Below are 14,769 nucleotides of genomic sequence, written 5' to 3' on the forward strand. Positions count from 1 at the left end.
AATGAGATATTATGCATACATTGTAACATTTACCTTTTTAAAACCCTAGTTAAGTGGAGTGAACACACATTAAGGCTGGCCAGCGACATTTTACTCATGCCAGTCATCTGAGCAAAATCATTAATATACCCTATTTCAGTCTCAAAAGTTCCCAGTTGGAGAATCAAACATGGAGTCATCCTTCATAGAGATGATGTGGATTTGTTCTCCTGACAAAGAATGACTACACAGTTCTTAGGCTTAGTACTTAGTCAGGAAAGGTAAAGCATCAGTAGTTTAATTTAGACCCGTCACAGATATTTTATGTGGTGACATATTTCAATACCTGAAGCCATATTACTGACCCAGTTGTCAATTATGCCTATGTATATGGGAACAGTTTGCTGTTAACTAACCTGAACTTCAATCATAATATTTTCAATCACAATAAATATCTACCTGAAGTTCTTGATTCAAACAGAAGCAACAATCCCATCAACAACATGAAATAATTTTATAAAATCTCCAAGAAATATACCAGTCATTTAAAAAGTAACTTACTTTACAGCATTTGGATCCAAACTAGCATATAAATAATATAAGCATTTCATTCTCTCTTCTGTTTCCAGGTTGTGGGGTACAAGATACTGAGCAAAGATTTTCTCTACCAACAGTCTATGAAACAACAACAACAAAAAAGCCCAAGTAACACAATTATTCTATGTTCCAAAAGCAAAAACCATTTGATAATTTTACCATCTGTGCACAGACACCACACCAATGATGAGTTATATATGCATAAACAACAGAAATATCAGTATATAAACAGTTTGTTTCATTGTAAAACATTCAGTAGTTTAAAATTTAGAAACTCAGTTTCTATTTGTGGCTTTACTTTACAAATTGTCATTATGCAACATTTATTCTAGAAGGTTAAAACGTATTCCTAAACACTGGGTGATAGGCTTCAGCAGTCCAGAGCTACAGCGAATTTGTTTACCTGTCACATAAAGCTATGAACCCAGGTATAGTTAATTCTCCAGGAATACTTTGATTTCCTCGGATTATAGTTAAGCCCCTTAACCACATTGTCACGTAGTAAAAGCAGGGAATGTCCCTTCATAGTACTTCGTGAAAATTTAAGTTTTTCCTATGAACATTTGATCTTTCTTTTCTCGACAGGCCAAATTCCTTACGAATACTGGAATATTGTTCTTGTTAAGATTATATCTATTATTCAATATCACTGGAATAAGAAAACACAGGGTCTTTATAATAACCAATAAAATACATATCTCCAGTGATATCCAAGTACCCAGTCTAATTCAGTAAAACACTAATACATTTTGAAAAGTATAATTAGTATGAGCCAATACAGTATTATAAATAACATTCAGAAAAATGAAAGCAACATAGTAATTTCTCTATTGGTAGTTATGGTGTTGCAAAAAGGAAAACAGTTATTGAATAGTGCACTAACGCCAGTCTTTGGGCTAAGGTGTGTTACGGTCATTATTTTATTTAACCCACCTAACAGTCAAGCAGGATAAGAATTAATATTCTTCCTTTTTAAAAAAGACTAAGGTGCACAAGCAGTTACATTACTGGTGCAACAGCACACATCTAATAAGAGTCAGCGTGAACATTTGGTTTCAAAGTCCATGCCTATTTCACTTTTTTTTTCCAGTTGGAGTCTCACTCTGCCGCCCAGGCTGGTGCAGTGGCATGCCCACGGCCACCCCAGTCTCGACCTGTTAGGCTCAGGAGATCCTTCTGCCTCAGCCTTCCAAGTAGCTGGAACTATAGGCACGTGCCACCATGCCCGACTAATTTTTTGATTTATTGTAGAGATGAGGTCTCAGTAAGTCTGAGCTCAGAGAATCCTCTCGCCTCCGCCTCCCAAAGTGATGGGATTACAGGTGTGTGGCACCATGTCCAGTCTATTTCACTCGTATTAGGCTACCTTATACTCTTAGATAGATAAGTACAGTATGTGCAAATAAGCAGAATGTTACTTCTAAGCTTATAAGTAACTTATTAGAATATCAGACGAATACATTTTTAAACAAGAAAGCAACATGCTCAGTCAATTTCACCCTTACTAGGCTACCTTATACTCTTAAATAGATAAGCACAGTATGTAAAAATAAATAGAAAGTTACCTCTAAACTTACAAATAAGTTATTAGAATATCAAACAAATACATTTTTAAACACGAAAAGCAAATTTACATTCATTGATTTGACCAGCATACTGAACTCACTTGTCATCAATGCTGTTCTGATAATAAATATGCAGAAGTTTATCCTTTATCCAGCTGACTTTCTCTGCAGCTTCTTTTCCTGCTTCACCATGAAGACAGTATTTCTTATAAAGCTGAGCCAGACCCATCATAGCTTCTTTTCTTACTCGCCACTGAAAAATACAAAATGTATCAGATGAACAAGATACCAAAACTTTATACAATAATCTACAAAAACTGCTCTGCTTCCCTGGGTTGCACAGTCTTATATGTACATATATAAATTAGCAGACTATATCATTCCATAACTTTAACAAATTGCTTTGCCAACAATTTAAAATCTGTTTCAATTTAGAAGCTAGACTTATTTAGAAAGTTTTCAATGCATTTACTGCTAAATAATCTAACATTTAAAAAAAAAATTTTTTAAATATGGGGCCTTGCTATGTTGTCCAGTCTGGCCTCCAACTCCAGGGCTGAAGTGATCCTCCTATCTCACCTCCCATCTCACCTACCAAGTAGCTGGGACAACAGGCTCCTAATTTTTTACTTCCCTCAAAACCCACCAATGGTAAATCTTAGAGAAGGGATTAAAAGACAAAGTGTAAACAGTGTAATAGTCTCCACTTTTTTTCTAGACATCTATGCCCTGTGACTATTTTAAAAGTAAAAACTTAAAGAATCTCTCTTATATTTCAAACTGAGATAAATTACTTTTCTATCTTGAAATTATAGTTTACTCAATTTCAAAGCACAGCAGGTCTTCGACTATTCCTCAACTATAAAATAGTATACTGCAAGGCAACTGTTGTGTAAGATGTTAGTGGATGCCTAACTGCCTGCCTTCCATGTCTGTCTCTTGCCTACACTTTGCCCTATTCCTTAGTAGAATTCTTACCACTGTTTCTTATCAATCCATGTTTATAACTGTATCAACTGGAGAATAAAAAAAAAAAAAAATCACAGGAAAAAGTAACTAATCACATGGCTTTCATTTCTGCCCTTAGTTTGGTGCAGCAATATGGAAATGCCACTTTCTTAGAAGGCATGACATTCGACAATGTAACAGAAATACCAATAGTATTTAGCAAGCAATGTAAAAACAGTAAATTCCAGATGATTAAAATTCCTCAGATTTTACCCGTTTATCCAGTGTTCTTTCTCGTACAAAGCCAAGCAGCTGATCATTTACTAATGCAAGGTCTCTTTTGGCAGCTGTTATTATAGTAACAATGACATCGTGACGAATAGCTTCTTCTGGGTCATGTGATCTAACCTTTAAATACTCTGTAATAAGAGAAAAAAAAGTTAGGGTAAATTTTAGCTATGTCATTTTATCATGATTCAGAAAGATATTAAAGACTAGAATGTTTTAAACTTCTGTCCATACTGAAAGTGTTTGTAAAATGTGACATGAACTGAAATCATGTTATCTGTTGCCCAGGCTGGAGTGCGGTGGCACAATCACAGCCTCGACCCGCCAGGCTCAGGCGATTCTTGTGTCTCAGGCTCCCATGTCACTGGAACTACAGGTGTGCACCACCACGCCTGGCCAATTTTTTGATTTATTGTAGAGACGAGGTCTCGGCAAATTGTCCAGGCTGATCTCAAACCACTGGGCTCAGACAATCCTCTTGCCTCCATGCACCATGCTGCGTACTAGCATGCCTGATGCAAAATCATTTTAAGGTAGCAGTTCTGTATTTTAATCACAAAACTGTACTTACAACTCCATAGTCACAACTTAATCATGTTTTTTACACTATCTATCTATGAATAATCAAGACAGGCGAAGTGGCTCACATCTGTAATCCCAGCACTTTGGGAGGTGGAGGCAAGAGGATTTCTTTTGTCCAGGGGTTCAAGATCAGCCTGGACAACTTGATGACACTTCATCTCTACAATTAAAAGAACAAAACAAACAAACAAACAAACAAAAAACAGGCAGATGCAGTGGCTCATGCCTATAATCCCAGCACTTTGGGAGGCTGAATTAAGAGGATTGCCTGAACCCACGGGTTTGAGAACAACCTGGACAACTTGGCGAGACCTCGTCTCTACAATAAATAAAAAAAAAACTGGCAGAGTGAGGTGGTACATGCCTGTGGTTCCACCTACTTGGAAGGCTGAGGCGGAAGGGTCACCTATGTTCAGCAAGTCAAGGCTGCAGTGGCCAGGAGTGTGCCACTGCACACCAGCCTGGGTGACCAAGACTACAACTAAAAAAAAAAACAAAAAAAAAACCAAAAAAACAATTCACTGGGCATGGTGGTGCATGCCTGTGGTTTCGGTCTTTCTTTTGAAAGACTAAGGGAGAAGGGTCACCTGAGCTGAGCAGGTCAAGGCTGCAGTGGCCATAAATGTGCCACTGCACTCCAGCCTGGACGACAGAGTGAGACTCTGCCTCAAAACAAGAGGTGTATGCATACAGAACTTAAACTTGTAGAAGAAAAGGAAAAGTCAAATCACAATGCAGTATTTGATTTATATAGTTTGGCATTTCAGTTACAATTTAAAAGGTTTAAAAGAAAAATAGTAAAAGTGCTTAGAGAACAGTAAAAGTACTTAGTAGGCTAATAGGTATACACCTTTTATATTATACAACATAAAACCCAGAATATAGTATAATTTCTTTAAAATTCCTTAATTTCATAATTCAAACTATTGCCAAACAAAAAAATGTTATTTCTTCTGTGCTATTTGGTAAACAAATCTTTTGATAGAAGTTACTATTTGTTACTACCAAATAGGCAGATTTAAAGGTTAGAGGTTCAAATGAAGAATTAGAAATTCCAGCCCAAACTAGATAATCTGCGTTTTCTCACTTATTATTATACATGTTACTATACTTAATTATAGATATATAAAATTTTTGCCCAAATCTAATGTCTCAAAGAATGAACTAGTACTCCAAATTATGATTTCCAAAAAATTCCAAACAATTAATATTTAAAGATTTTAAATGTAATTTTCTCTAACAAACATGATATAATTTCCTAGTCAATAACTAGTATAGGCCGGAAACCATATTCAGAGTGAAAACCTATTCAGTAAAGTTAGTACACAGGCCATATCTAACATATATTTCTAAGATAATGCTATTATTTATAATAAACCAACTAGCTTACCTGTGAGGTCCTTTGCTAGATCTGGATGGTTCATTAAACAGTGGCTGGCAAATTTCACACTTTCTAATCTCACAGGAACATGAATGTCATTAAATCTGCATAGAGAAAGATTGCTAAACATTAATTTTAAGGCAAAATAATTATTTCCAAATAAGGTACATCTTCTACGAAAATGCTTATAAACAACAATAGTTACTGATTAGAAAATGTGTTATTATAACGACAGCTAATATGTTCTGAAGGAGCAATATAAATTACACTAATAAGTGAAAAGAATTTCACAAGAACACTTTCAAAGACAATTTGTTTACCATGCTAAAAGAAGAGCATAATCACATTTCTCGACCCAAACTATCTACACTGTAGAGATAATATAAGGGAATTTCAAATTATGCTACAAAATTTAAAAATGAGTATTTCAAACACAAAAAATCTGCTTGAAGAATAAATTTAAAGAAGAAAAACACTGAGATGTGAGGCAGAAAGAAAGTCAAATATAAGCAGCAGCTCCAGAAATTCAAAGATAATCCCAGCACTTTGGGTGGCCAAGGTGAGAGGATTGCCTGAGCCCACGGGTTCAAGACTAGCCTGGACAGCTTGGTGAGACGCCATCTCTACAATAAATCAAAAAATTAGCCAGGCATGGTGGGGTTTGACTGTAGTTCCAGCTACTTGGAAGGCTAAGGTGGAAGGATAGTCTGAGTCCAGCAAGTCAAGGCTGCAGTGGCCAGGAGTGTGCCACTGCCCTTTAGAAGCCTGGGAGACAGAGTGAGACTCCTACTCAAAAAAAAAAAAAATTTATTTCTGAAGTGATTTCATGAAATAACCAAGTAAACTAAATTTATTTAATTAATGTTTATGACCTGCTTCCTTACCCAGAGATAATTTTCATACATTAATAATAAAATTTAGCATTTAGGACTTAAAATTTTCTACATGTTAGAGAAAAATTAAACACTATTATTTAATTATTTAAATTACAAAGTATCAAAACACTTGATAGGCCGGGTGCAGTGGCTCACGCCTATAATCCCGGGACTTTGGGAAGCCTAGGTGAGAGGACTGCCTGAGCTCACGGATTCATGACTAGCCTGGGTAAACTGGCAAGACCTCATCTGTACAATAAACCAAAAAAAGTAGCTAAGCATGGTGGCATGTGCCTGTAGTTCCAACTACTTGGAAGGCTGAAGTGGAAGGATAGCCTGAGCCCAGCAGGGCGAGGTTGCAGTGGCCGTAAGCAGCATGCCACTGAACTCCAGCCTGGGCGACAGAGAGAGACTTCGACACACAGAGACACACAGAGAGACACACACACACACACACACACTCTCCAGCCTGGGCGACAGAGAGAGACTTCGACACACAGAGACACACAGAGACACACACACACACACACACACACACACACACACACACACACACACACACTCCAGCCTGGGCGACAGAGAGAGACTTCGACACACAGACACACACACACAAACACTCGATGTTATAATTATGAAAATAATACCACAGAACAGATAGACAGTTATTTCTATGAATCAGAGACATTGCTAGAGTTAGTAGCAGTGAATGTAACACAATGAATTTAAGATGCCTATAATGACTTATTTCATTTTTAAAGTAACCCACTTGAAATATGGAGCCCTGTATTTTTGCTTCAATGATATGCATCAATATGCAATCAATATTGATGCTAGTCACTGAGATAGGGAAGTTCTCTTCTGTATCTTCATAAGTACAGGTGTTTCTTTCATGCTATGCTAAATTCTTTAGCGTTTAATTATTTAAATAGTCAGCATTTTTTTCATATTAAGACCTTCAAAATGGGCTGTTCTGACCAAGTACCTACCTGCTAAGATATCATTATACCATTGTCAGAGATTTCTCAGAACTTAAGATTACTATAAGGACTATTTATAGTGAGTTTATTTCTAGAATAACTCTAAGCCCAATTTTTGAACAAGAGTGAATCTCCAACAGCTCCAGAATATTAGTAGCAAAATACCTATTTTCAAATCAACTTTTGAAGCAACATATGTAAATGAAAACAAAGAAAACTTGATAAATTTCATAGATATTTTTTAACTGGGATCTCACTCTGTTCCACAAGCTAGAGTGCAATGGCATGATGACGGCTTGCCGTGGCTTCAAATTCCTGTGCTCACACAATCCTCCCACCTCAGCCTCTAAGTAGGTAGGACTACAGGCACATGCTACCACACGTAGCTAATTTTTGTTATAGGAATGAAGACTCACTATGTTGCCTAGGCTAAATTTTTCAGCCTTACCATCAACTCAAGAAGAATTCAATCATTCTAAGTTCTTAAAAGGAAACATTAAAAACCAAGTTAACAGCAATGATATTTTCCATTTAAAAATCATATCATTGGCTGGGTGTAGTGACTCATGCCTATAATCCCAGCACTTTGGTAGGCCTAGGTGAAAGGACTGCCTGAGTCCACGGGATCGAGACTATCCTAGGCAACTTGGTGAGACCTCATCTTACAATAAATCAAAAAATTAGCTGAGCATGGTGGTGCATGCCTGTAGTTCCAGTTACTGGGAAGGCTGAGAAGGAAAGATCGCCTGAGCCCAGCAAGTTGAGGCTGCCGTGACCATGAGGGCGCCACTATACTCCAGCCTGGGCACAGAGTGAGACTTTGACTCCAAAAAAAAAAACAAGAAAGAAAGAAAGAAACCATACCATTAAACCAAATTAGTCAAAACACATCATGCAATGTCAGTAGCTAAGTTACAGACTGAAAATATAAGCACGAGTAAATGAATTCATTTGGTGGGCTGAAAAATGGCATGAACTGCTTAAATTGGATCAGTAGGTCTTCAGTTCCATGACTTAAAAGTCTTAAGACAGAAAGACTATTCTGAGAAGATGTCTACTTTATTCTAATGCCATTATTTTAACACAAAATAGACTAAATACTGAGTTTTCTTCATTAAAAAAATGTGCCCTACAACTTATTCTCCAAAAAAGATCACAATGCAGATACCAATTAAACCAACACATATCAAGTTTTGATATGTGTAGTTTTAGTGAAGTAGACCCTACCAACTAGCCTCCAACACATAAATATCAGAAATGTATGTTTTCTTACCTTCCAAGAAAACACTGCCAAAGGGGACGATTCTGTGTTGCCAAATCGGAATCTTTAGAGCCAAACAATTTAGCTAGAAGTCGAACGACAGCTAATCGCTCTTCTCCATCATTGCTCTAAGAAGAAAAAAGGGAAAGTTAATGAAGCCGAGCTTTACTCATCAGATCGCAGAAAATGATAACATGAAACATTTGGTAGTTGTCTGGTTCTTTTAGTTTATTTCACAACCTCCCGCCTGCTAATTTATGCCTACTTCACTGCTTATTTGCATTGCACACACTGGTTATAGATGCTGTACAAATATAAAGACATATCGTTTGCTTCTACCATTGCTGAAGTGCCCTTGAAAAACTTCTATGAACAACATAGCTCCAAATAACTCTCATTCTAATAAATGCATTCTTTGTAAGAAATCTGTCCTGCAGTGTTTTTTGGTAAGGGTCGCTTGTTTTCTTATCCTATGAGAATTGTTTCAGTTTCAGTAATGATGCCAAGTTTTACCAAAAACTTAAGTTATTCTGAAACCATATGGTGTGAAATTTTTTAAACATAACCTATTCACTAGGAAAAAAAATGCCATACCTAAAAGCAACTGCTAATTTTGTTTTAGGTATTCGAATACAATGTGGGGCTAAAGCAATAAAAGGTATCCAATAAAGAAATCTTTCTAGGAATATGCAGAAGTTAAATTTTAAAAAATATACACCATGGGATATAATATTTTCCTTATAAATGTTTTCACTCTCAGGAATAGGGGTTCTGTGGGTAAAATGGGCATACCCAGCAAACAGATGTGAAAATTAAAAGTATGTCATATTAATACTTTTAATTAGAAAGGAAAAAAATGTTTTGAGAAAGTACTTTACACAAAATGACAATACAGAATAGTACAGGTTTTAAACAAGCCCAATGAACTGCCCAACGAGATTTATTTATTTATTTACTTATTTATTTTGAGTCAGAGTCTCACTCTGTCGCCCAGGCTGGGGTGCAGTGGCACACTCACAACCACTGCAGCCTCGACCTGCTAGACTCAGACAATCCCTCCACTTCAATCTTCCAAGTAGTTGGAACCACAGGCATGTGCCATCACGCCCGGCTAATATTTTTGATTTACTGTAGAGACAAAGTCTTGCCAAGTTGCTCAGGCTGGTCTTGAACCCATGGGCCCAGGCAATCCTCTCACCTAGGCCTCCCAAAGTGCTGGGAATATGGGATTATAGGCATGAGACATGGCACCCAGTTGATTTATTTTTTTAAAGAAATATCAATCTAGTCCTTAAATGTCGAACACTAGAGTATGTGGACATTTTATTATACTTGCAGGTAACTACTGTAGTAGATGAGTGGTTATTTCAAATGAGGTGACATTTCACATCGATGAACTATGAAAACAAGACTAATTAAAAACTTACCTCTTGGCTTTTGAAATTTTCAAATACATTCCCTTAAGTATAGTTGGAATGACTACGGTGATGGTAACTTCTTTCAGTACAAAAATCATTTGGTGTCTTTGATGTACAGCTGTATTATTAATTCATACCAAAGTGAACATTATCAAAAAATTTAACATACTACACTATTTGAATTACAAATATTTATTCTAGTAGTTAAGAGTGTAGGGACAGTGGCTCATGCATATAATCCCACCACTTTGGGAGGCTGAGACAGGAGGATCGCTTGAACCCGTAGGTTTGAGACCAGCCTGGACAACATAGTAAGATGCTGTCTATATAAAAACTAAAATAAAATAAGCCAGCTAAGTGTGGTGGCACATGCCTATAGGACCAGCTACTCAGAAGGCTGAAGCAGGAGGACTGCTTGAGCCCAGTATTTGGAGGCTGCAGTGAGTGGTGATTGTGCCACTGAACTCCAACTTGGGCACACACACAAAAAGGTGCTACTACTCAGTTACAGCCATTTTGTTGTCACGTAAGAAATAAAGGTCCAATGTTTCCAAATCTTCGCATTCTGACAAAAAGAAAATGCAGGCCGGGCTCGGTGGCTCAGCCTGTAATCTCAACACTTTGGGAGGTCGAAGCGAATGTACTGCCTGAGCCCGCAGGTTCAAGACCAACCTCAGCCTGGACAACTTGGGAAGAACTTGTCTCTACAATAAAAAATGAAAAATAGCCAGGCTTGGTAACATTTGTTTGCAGTTCCGGTTACTCGGAAGGCTGAGGCGCAAGGATTGCTGGAGCCCAGAAGTTCAACGCTAGGGTGGCCATGAGTGTGTGTGTCACTGCACTCCAGCCTGGGCGAAAGAGTGAGACTCCAACTAAAAAACAAAACAAAACAAAACAAAACAGAAAATGCAGGTAGGCACAGTGGTGCACCCTATAATCCCAGCATCCTGGGAGGCTAAGGCAAGAGGATTGCCTGAGCCCAGGAGTTTGAAATCAACATGGAGAAAGAGACCTCATCACTACAATAAATTTAGAAATTAGCCAGTCATGGTGGCAAATGCCTGTAGTTTCAGGTACTTGGAAGGCTGAGGTGGAAAGATTGTCTAAGTCCAGCAGGTAGAGACTGCAGTAGCCGTGGGTGTGCCACTGCGCTCCAGCCTGAGTGACAGAGTGAGACTCTAGCTCAGAATAACAACAACAACTCTTTTTTACAGATAAGTGTAGTAAGGACTAAAGTTTACATCCTAATAAACAAAACTCTAAGGAGAGAGCATTTAAATCATGAAGATACTAGGCTTTCAAATAAAACATATTAAATAGTATCTGCTTTGAGGCTGGAATCAGTTTATTAGCAAACACTGCTTTAGATTTAAAAAAAAAAACAAACCAGGTTGGGCATAGTGGCTCATGCCTATAATGCCAGCACTTTGGGAAGCCGAGGTGAGAGGACTGCCTGAGCCCACAGCTTCAAGACCAGCCTGGGCAAATTGGTGAGATCTCACCTCTACAATAAATCAAAAAATTAGTCAGGCGTGGTGGTATGTGCCTGTCATTCCAGTTACTTGGAAGGCTGAGGCAGAAGGATTGCCGAGCCCAGTACGTCGAGACCGCAGTGGCAGTGAGCAGTGTGCCACTGCACTCAGCCTGGGTGACAGAGTAAGATTCCAACTCTAAATAAATAACTAAATAAATAAATACTGAAGAATGGGGATATGACTATTCACTACAGCTCAGATTCCCTCAGTCACATTAAGTCCAAAAATTGAAATCTAAAAGTTTAGCTCTCAATCCCTTCCCACAATCCTTTAATGGCAATCTTGCTTAAGGGTTAAAGAGGTTTGACTGCATATTCAGACTCAGCAAGCAGATTGGGCAAAAATATTTTAATGCCCTGCATCTAGAAATGATATAGCATGGAACCATCTTTAGGCTGTTGTTAAACAAACTCTTTAATAGTCAAAAACCAAATCAAACCTTGTTTAATATACAATGTTTGCCCTACAACCAGAGTTTTTTTTAATAAGAAAATGCTTATTGGTATGATACCTTTATATTAAAAATATCAAATGTTAGTAATAAAGACATTAAGGACAAGTCTTAATAATGTAAACAAGTATTAAGAAAAGAAAAACTTGAGTTCTGATCTCAAATCTGCTATAACTGAGTAAGCAGGTAAAACATTTGATCTTAAATTTTACATCTCAAAAATAAAAACTGTAATGTTACTTCTAATTATCCCATAGTTTAAGGGCTAAAAAAGGCATTAGATATAAAAAGTCTTTCAATGAGGTCAGAATATTAAGCAAACGTAAGGCGTTATCTTCCATAGTTCAGCCGAGAGAGGGGACAGAGTACCAGGTTTTCCCTTTTTTTGGTTGGTTAAAAATTTGAAGAGTTATAAATTTCTTGTTTAGTTGGCTATAAAAAAAATAGATACACTTGCAAGATATACAGTAAAATATCTGTCCTTAGTCTGTACCATGAAAATTCATAAGGTGGGCTGGGTGTGTGGTGGCTCAAGCCTATAATCCCGGTACTTTGGGAGGCCAAGGCGAGTGGATTGCCTAAGCTCAGGGTATCGAGGCCAGCATGGCCAACTTGGTGAGACCTTGTCTCTACAATAAATCAAAAAAATAAGCCGGGTATGGTAATGCATGCCTGTAGTTCCAGCTACTTGGAAAGCTGAGGTGGAAGGATTGCCGGAGCCCAGCAGGTCAAGGCTGCTGCACTGGCCGTGAGCATGCCACTGCACTCCAGCCTGGACAACACAGTGAGACTCTGACTCAAAAAAAAAAAGAAAGAAAGAAAAGAAAATTCATCAAGTTATAATCTACATCTTTTGACCATTCAATTAAAGATTGCTTGGCATTCTAAAACATACCTATTTAACAATGAATACTATTTAACACCAACATGTATTATACATTTCAAGGATAATATCATTTTTCATATGTATTACTTGTGCCACTGTTATCAGTAGGTATTTAACAACTAGGTATATTATAAATTTGCAGTATAAATTCTCCTATAACCGAGATTTGAAAATGTTTTTTAGCAAAATTTAAAAAATGTAATCCCTAAATAAATATAAAAAGATAAACTGACCCCACACTTCATCCTTCTACAGTTATGGAAAAAACTATGATACTTATTTTTCCTTTAAAGTTTAAAAGACTTAAAATTGGTCAATCCTACCTTCAGTTTGAATTCAAGCTGTGGCATGACGGATAATAATAACTGAGGATCTATAGCAAAAAGTTCCTGAATCAGATCAAATACATGTTCGGACAAATCACTTACTGATGATCTTCCCAGCACCAGGACTTGATTGAAAAACTATAGGAGATATTAGAAAATACATATATATATATATCTATATATATCCATTTCATTAAAAACGGATAGGTTTTCTATAAACGTGTTTTTTTTTTTTAAAGTGTATCAGGTATTACATATTCAACAAAAGGGGGTGATACAGAATAGGTGTTTGAAGTACTAATATATAATAAGACAATCATCTACACAGCAGAAGAAATAAACCACCAAATATTAACAAATCATGAGTGTTACAGGGAGATGTTAAAAAGAAAAGGTGGGTTGTTGGCTGTACTTTATATAAGGATAATATTTTGGGGAATAAACCTTCATTAAAACAAAATAATTTAAACAGGTTATTTTTTTAAATGTGCATCCTGTTATTATAGAGAATACTATAAAGAAGTTTCCTTGGTGGCTTATACAGGACAAACTTATGCAAGCACAAATTTTTCAAAATCGTATGTTTTCTTGAGTTTTCCGTTCATATATCTATCTGCACTAAGTTGGAGAAGTAAAATTAGAAAAGTAATATTCTTTTAATAAATTTCATTTTGTGATCTCATAATTTACAATTAGACATTTCTTATCTATTTAGTTTGCAGAACAATGGAAAAACAAAAAGACAAAAGTGAGAGTTATAATGATAAAGATGAGTCAGATTTAGACTGATCTTCGTGGTTTACAGGAATCACAAACGTGTCCTTCCGCATCTTTGAACAACATACTGAGCAATAAATTACATATTATTGTGGGAAGAAGAAAATGAGACTGCATTGCCTGCTCAAATAGAAAAACACCAGATAGAAGGCGGCAAACAAATTGCTATTGCACAGCATGTATCAATGAACTTGCAATGCATGCCAGTGACCGTTTCACATGTTACCACATGTCAGAAAAATAGAAGATATAAAATTTTTATTTTTTTCATAAGTTCCTCAATGTCCAAAATTCCATTATAAGCTAAACAGCATTACAATAAAATAACTGGTTCCAACGTTATATTATCTACTATGAAGTGATTCATTTTTCACTATTTTGCAAAAAAGTGCAGTTGAGTTGCTGGTAGATGATCCACAAAATGTCTAAGAAAGCAAAGGGTTAAATTTCCAAAAAGTTAAAGGGACAATTGGATGCAACTGAGGATATGAGCATATATTTCTAGTAGTATCATAATTTGAAAAGCCATAAAAAGTTTTAAAATATTCATATTGATTACGTAGACCCTAAGGAAACAAGGAAAACAGGTTAACAAAAATCACACAAAAATAAGCACAGATTGTTACTTATCAAAAGATATATGAAAACCTCTTGATTATTTCTGAGAATTGAGACGTATTTAACATTGAAGAGACAAGCTGATGTCAGTGGCTCAGTCTGTAATCCCGCACTTTGGGAGGCTGAGGTGAGTGGATTGCCTGAGCCTGCGGGTTCAAGACCCGCCTGGGCAACTTGGTGAGACCTCATCTCTACGACAAATCAAAAAAAATGGTAGTGCGTGCCTGTAATTCTGGCTACTTGGAAGGCTGAGGCGGAAGGGTCGCCGGAGCCCAGTGGGTCGAGGCTGCAGTGGCCGGGAGCGG

General features: G+C 36.9%; 1 protein-coding gene across 1 annotated transcript in view; it reads right to left on the bottom strand.

The window, feature by feature from the left end:
- PDS5A (PDS5 cohesin associated factor A) overlaps nt 1–14,769 on the bottom strand; it is a 133,683-nt gene that overhangs the window by 60,541 nt on the left and 58,373 nt on the right. The window contains exons 7-12 of the mRNA XM_021710572.1: nt 13,067–13,207; nt 8,466–8,581; nt 5,350–5,444; nt 3,363–3,508; nt 2,243–2,394; nt 541–654 (exon numbers count right to left, since the gene is read on the bottom strand). Coding sequence (XP_021566247.1) covers nt 541–654; nt 2,243–2,394; nt 3,363–3,508; nt 5,350–5,444; nt 8,466–8,581; nt 13,067–13,207 — 764 coding nt within the window. The remainder of the gene's footprint in view (nt 1–540; nt 655–2,242; nt 2,395–3,362; nt 3,509–5,349; nt 5,445–8,465; nt 8,582–13,066; nt 13,208–14,769) is intronic.

Source organism: Carlito syrichta, unplaced genomic scaffold, assembly GCF_000164805.1.
Source record: "Carlito syrichta isolate Samal-C Ts95f unplaced genomic scaffold, Tarsius_syrichta-2.0.1 Scaffold290082, whole genome shotgun sequence".
Taxonomy (NCBI): Eukaryota; Metazoa; Chordata; class Mammalia; order Primates; family Tarsiidae; genus Carlito; species Carlito syrichta.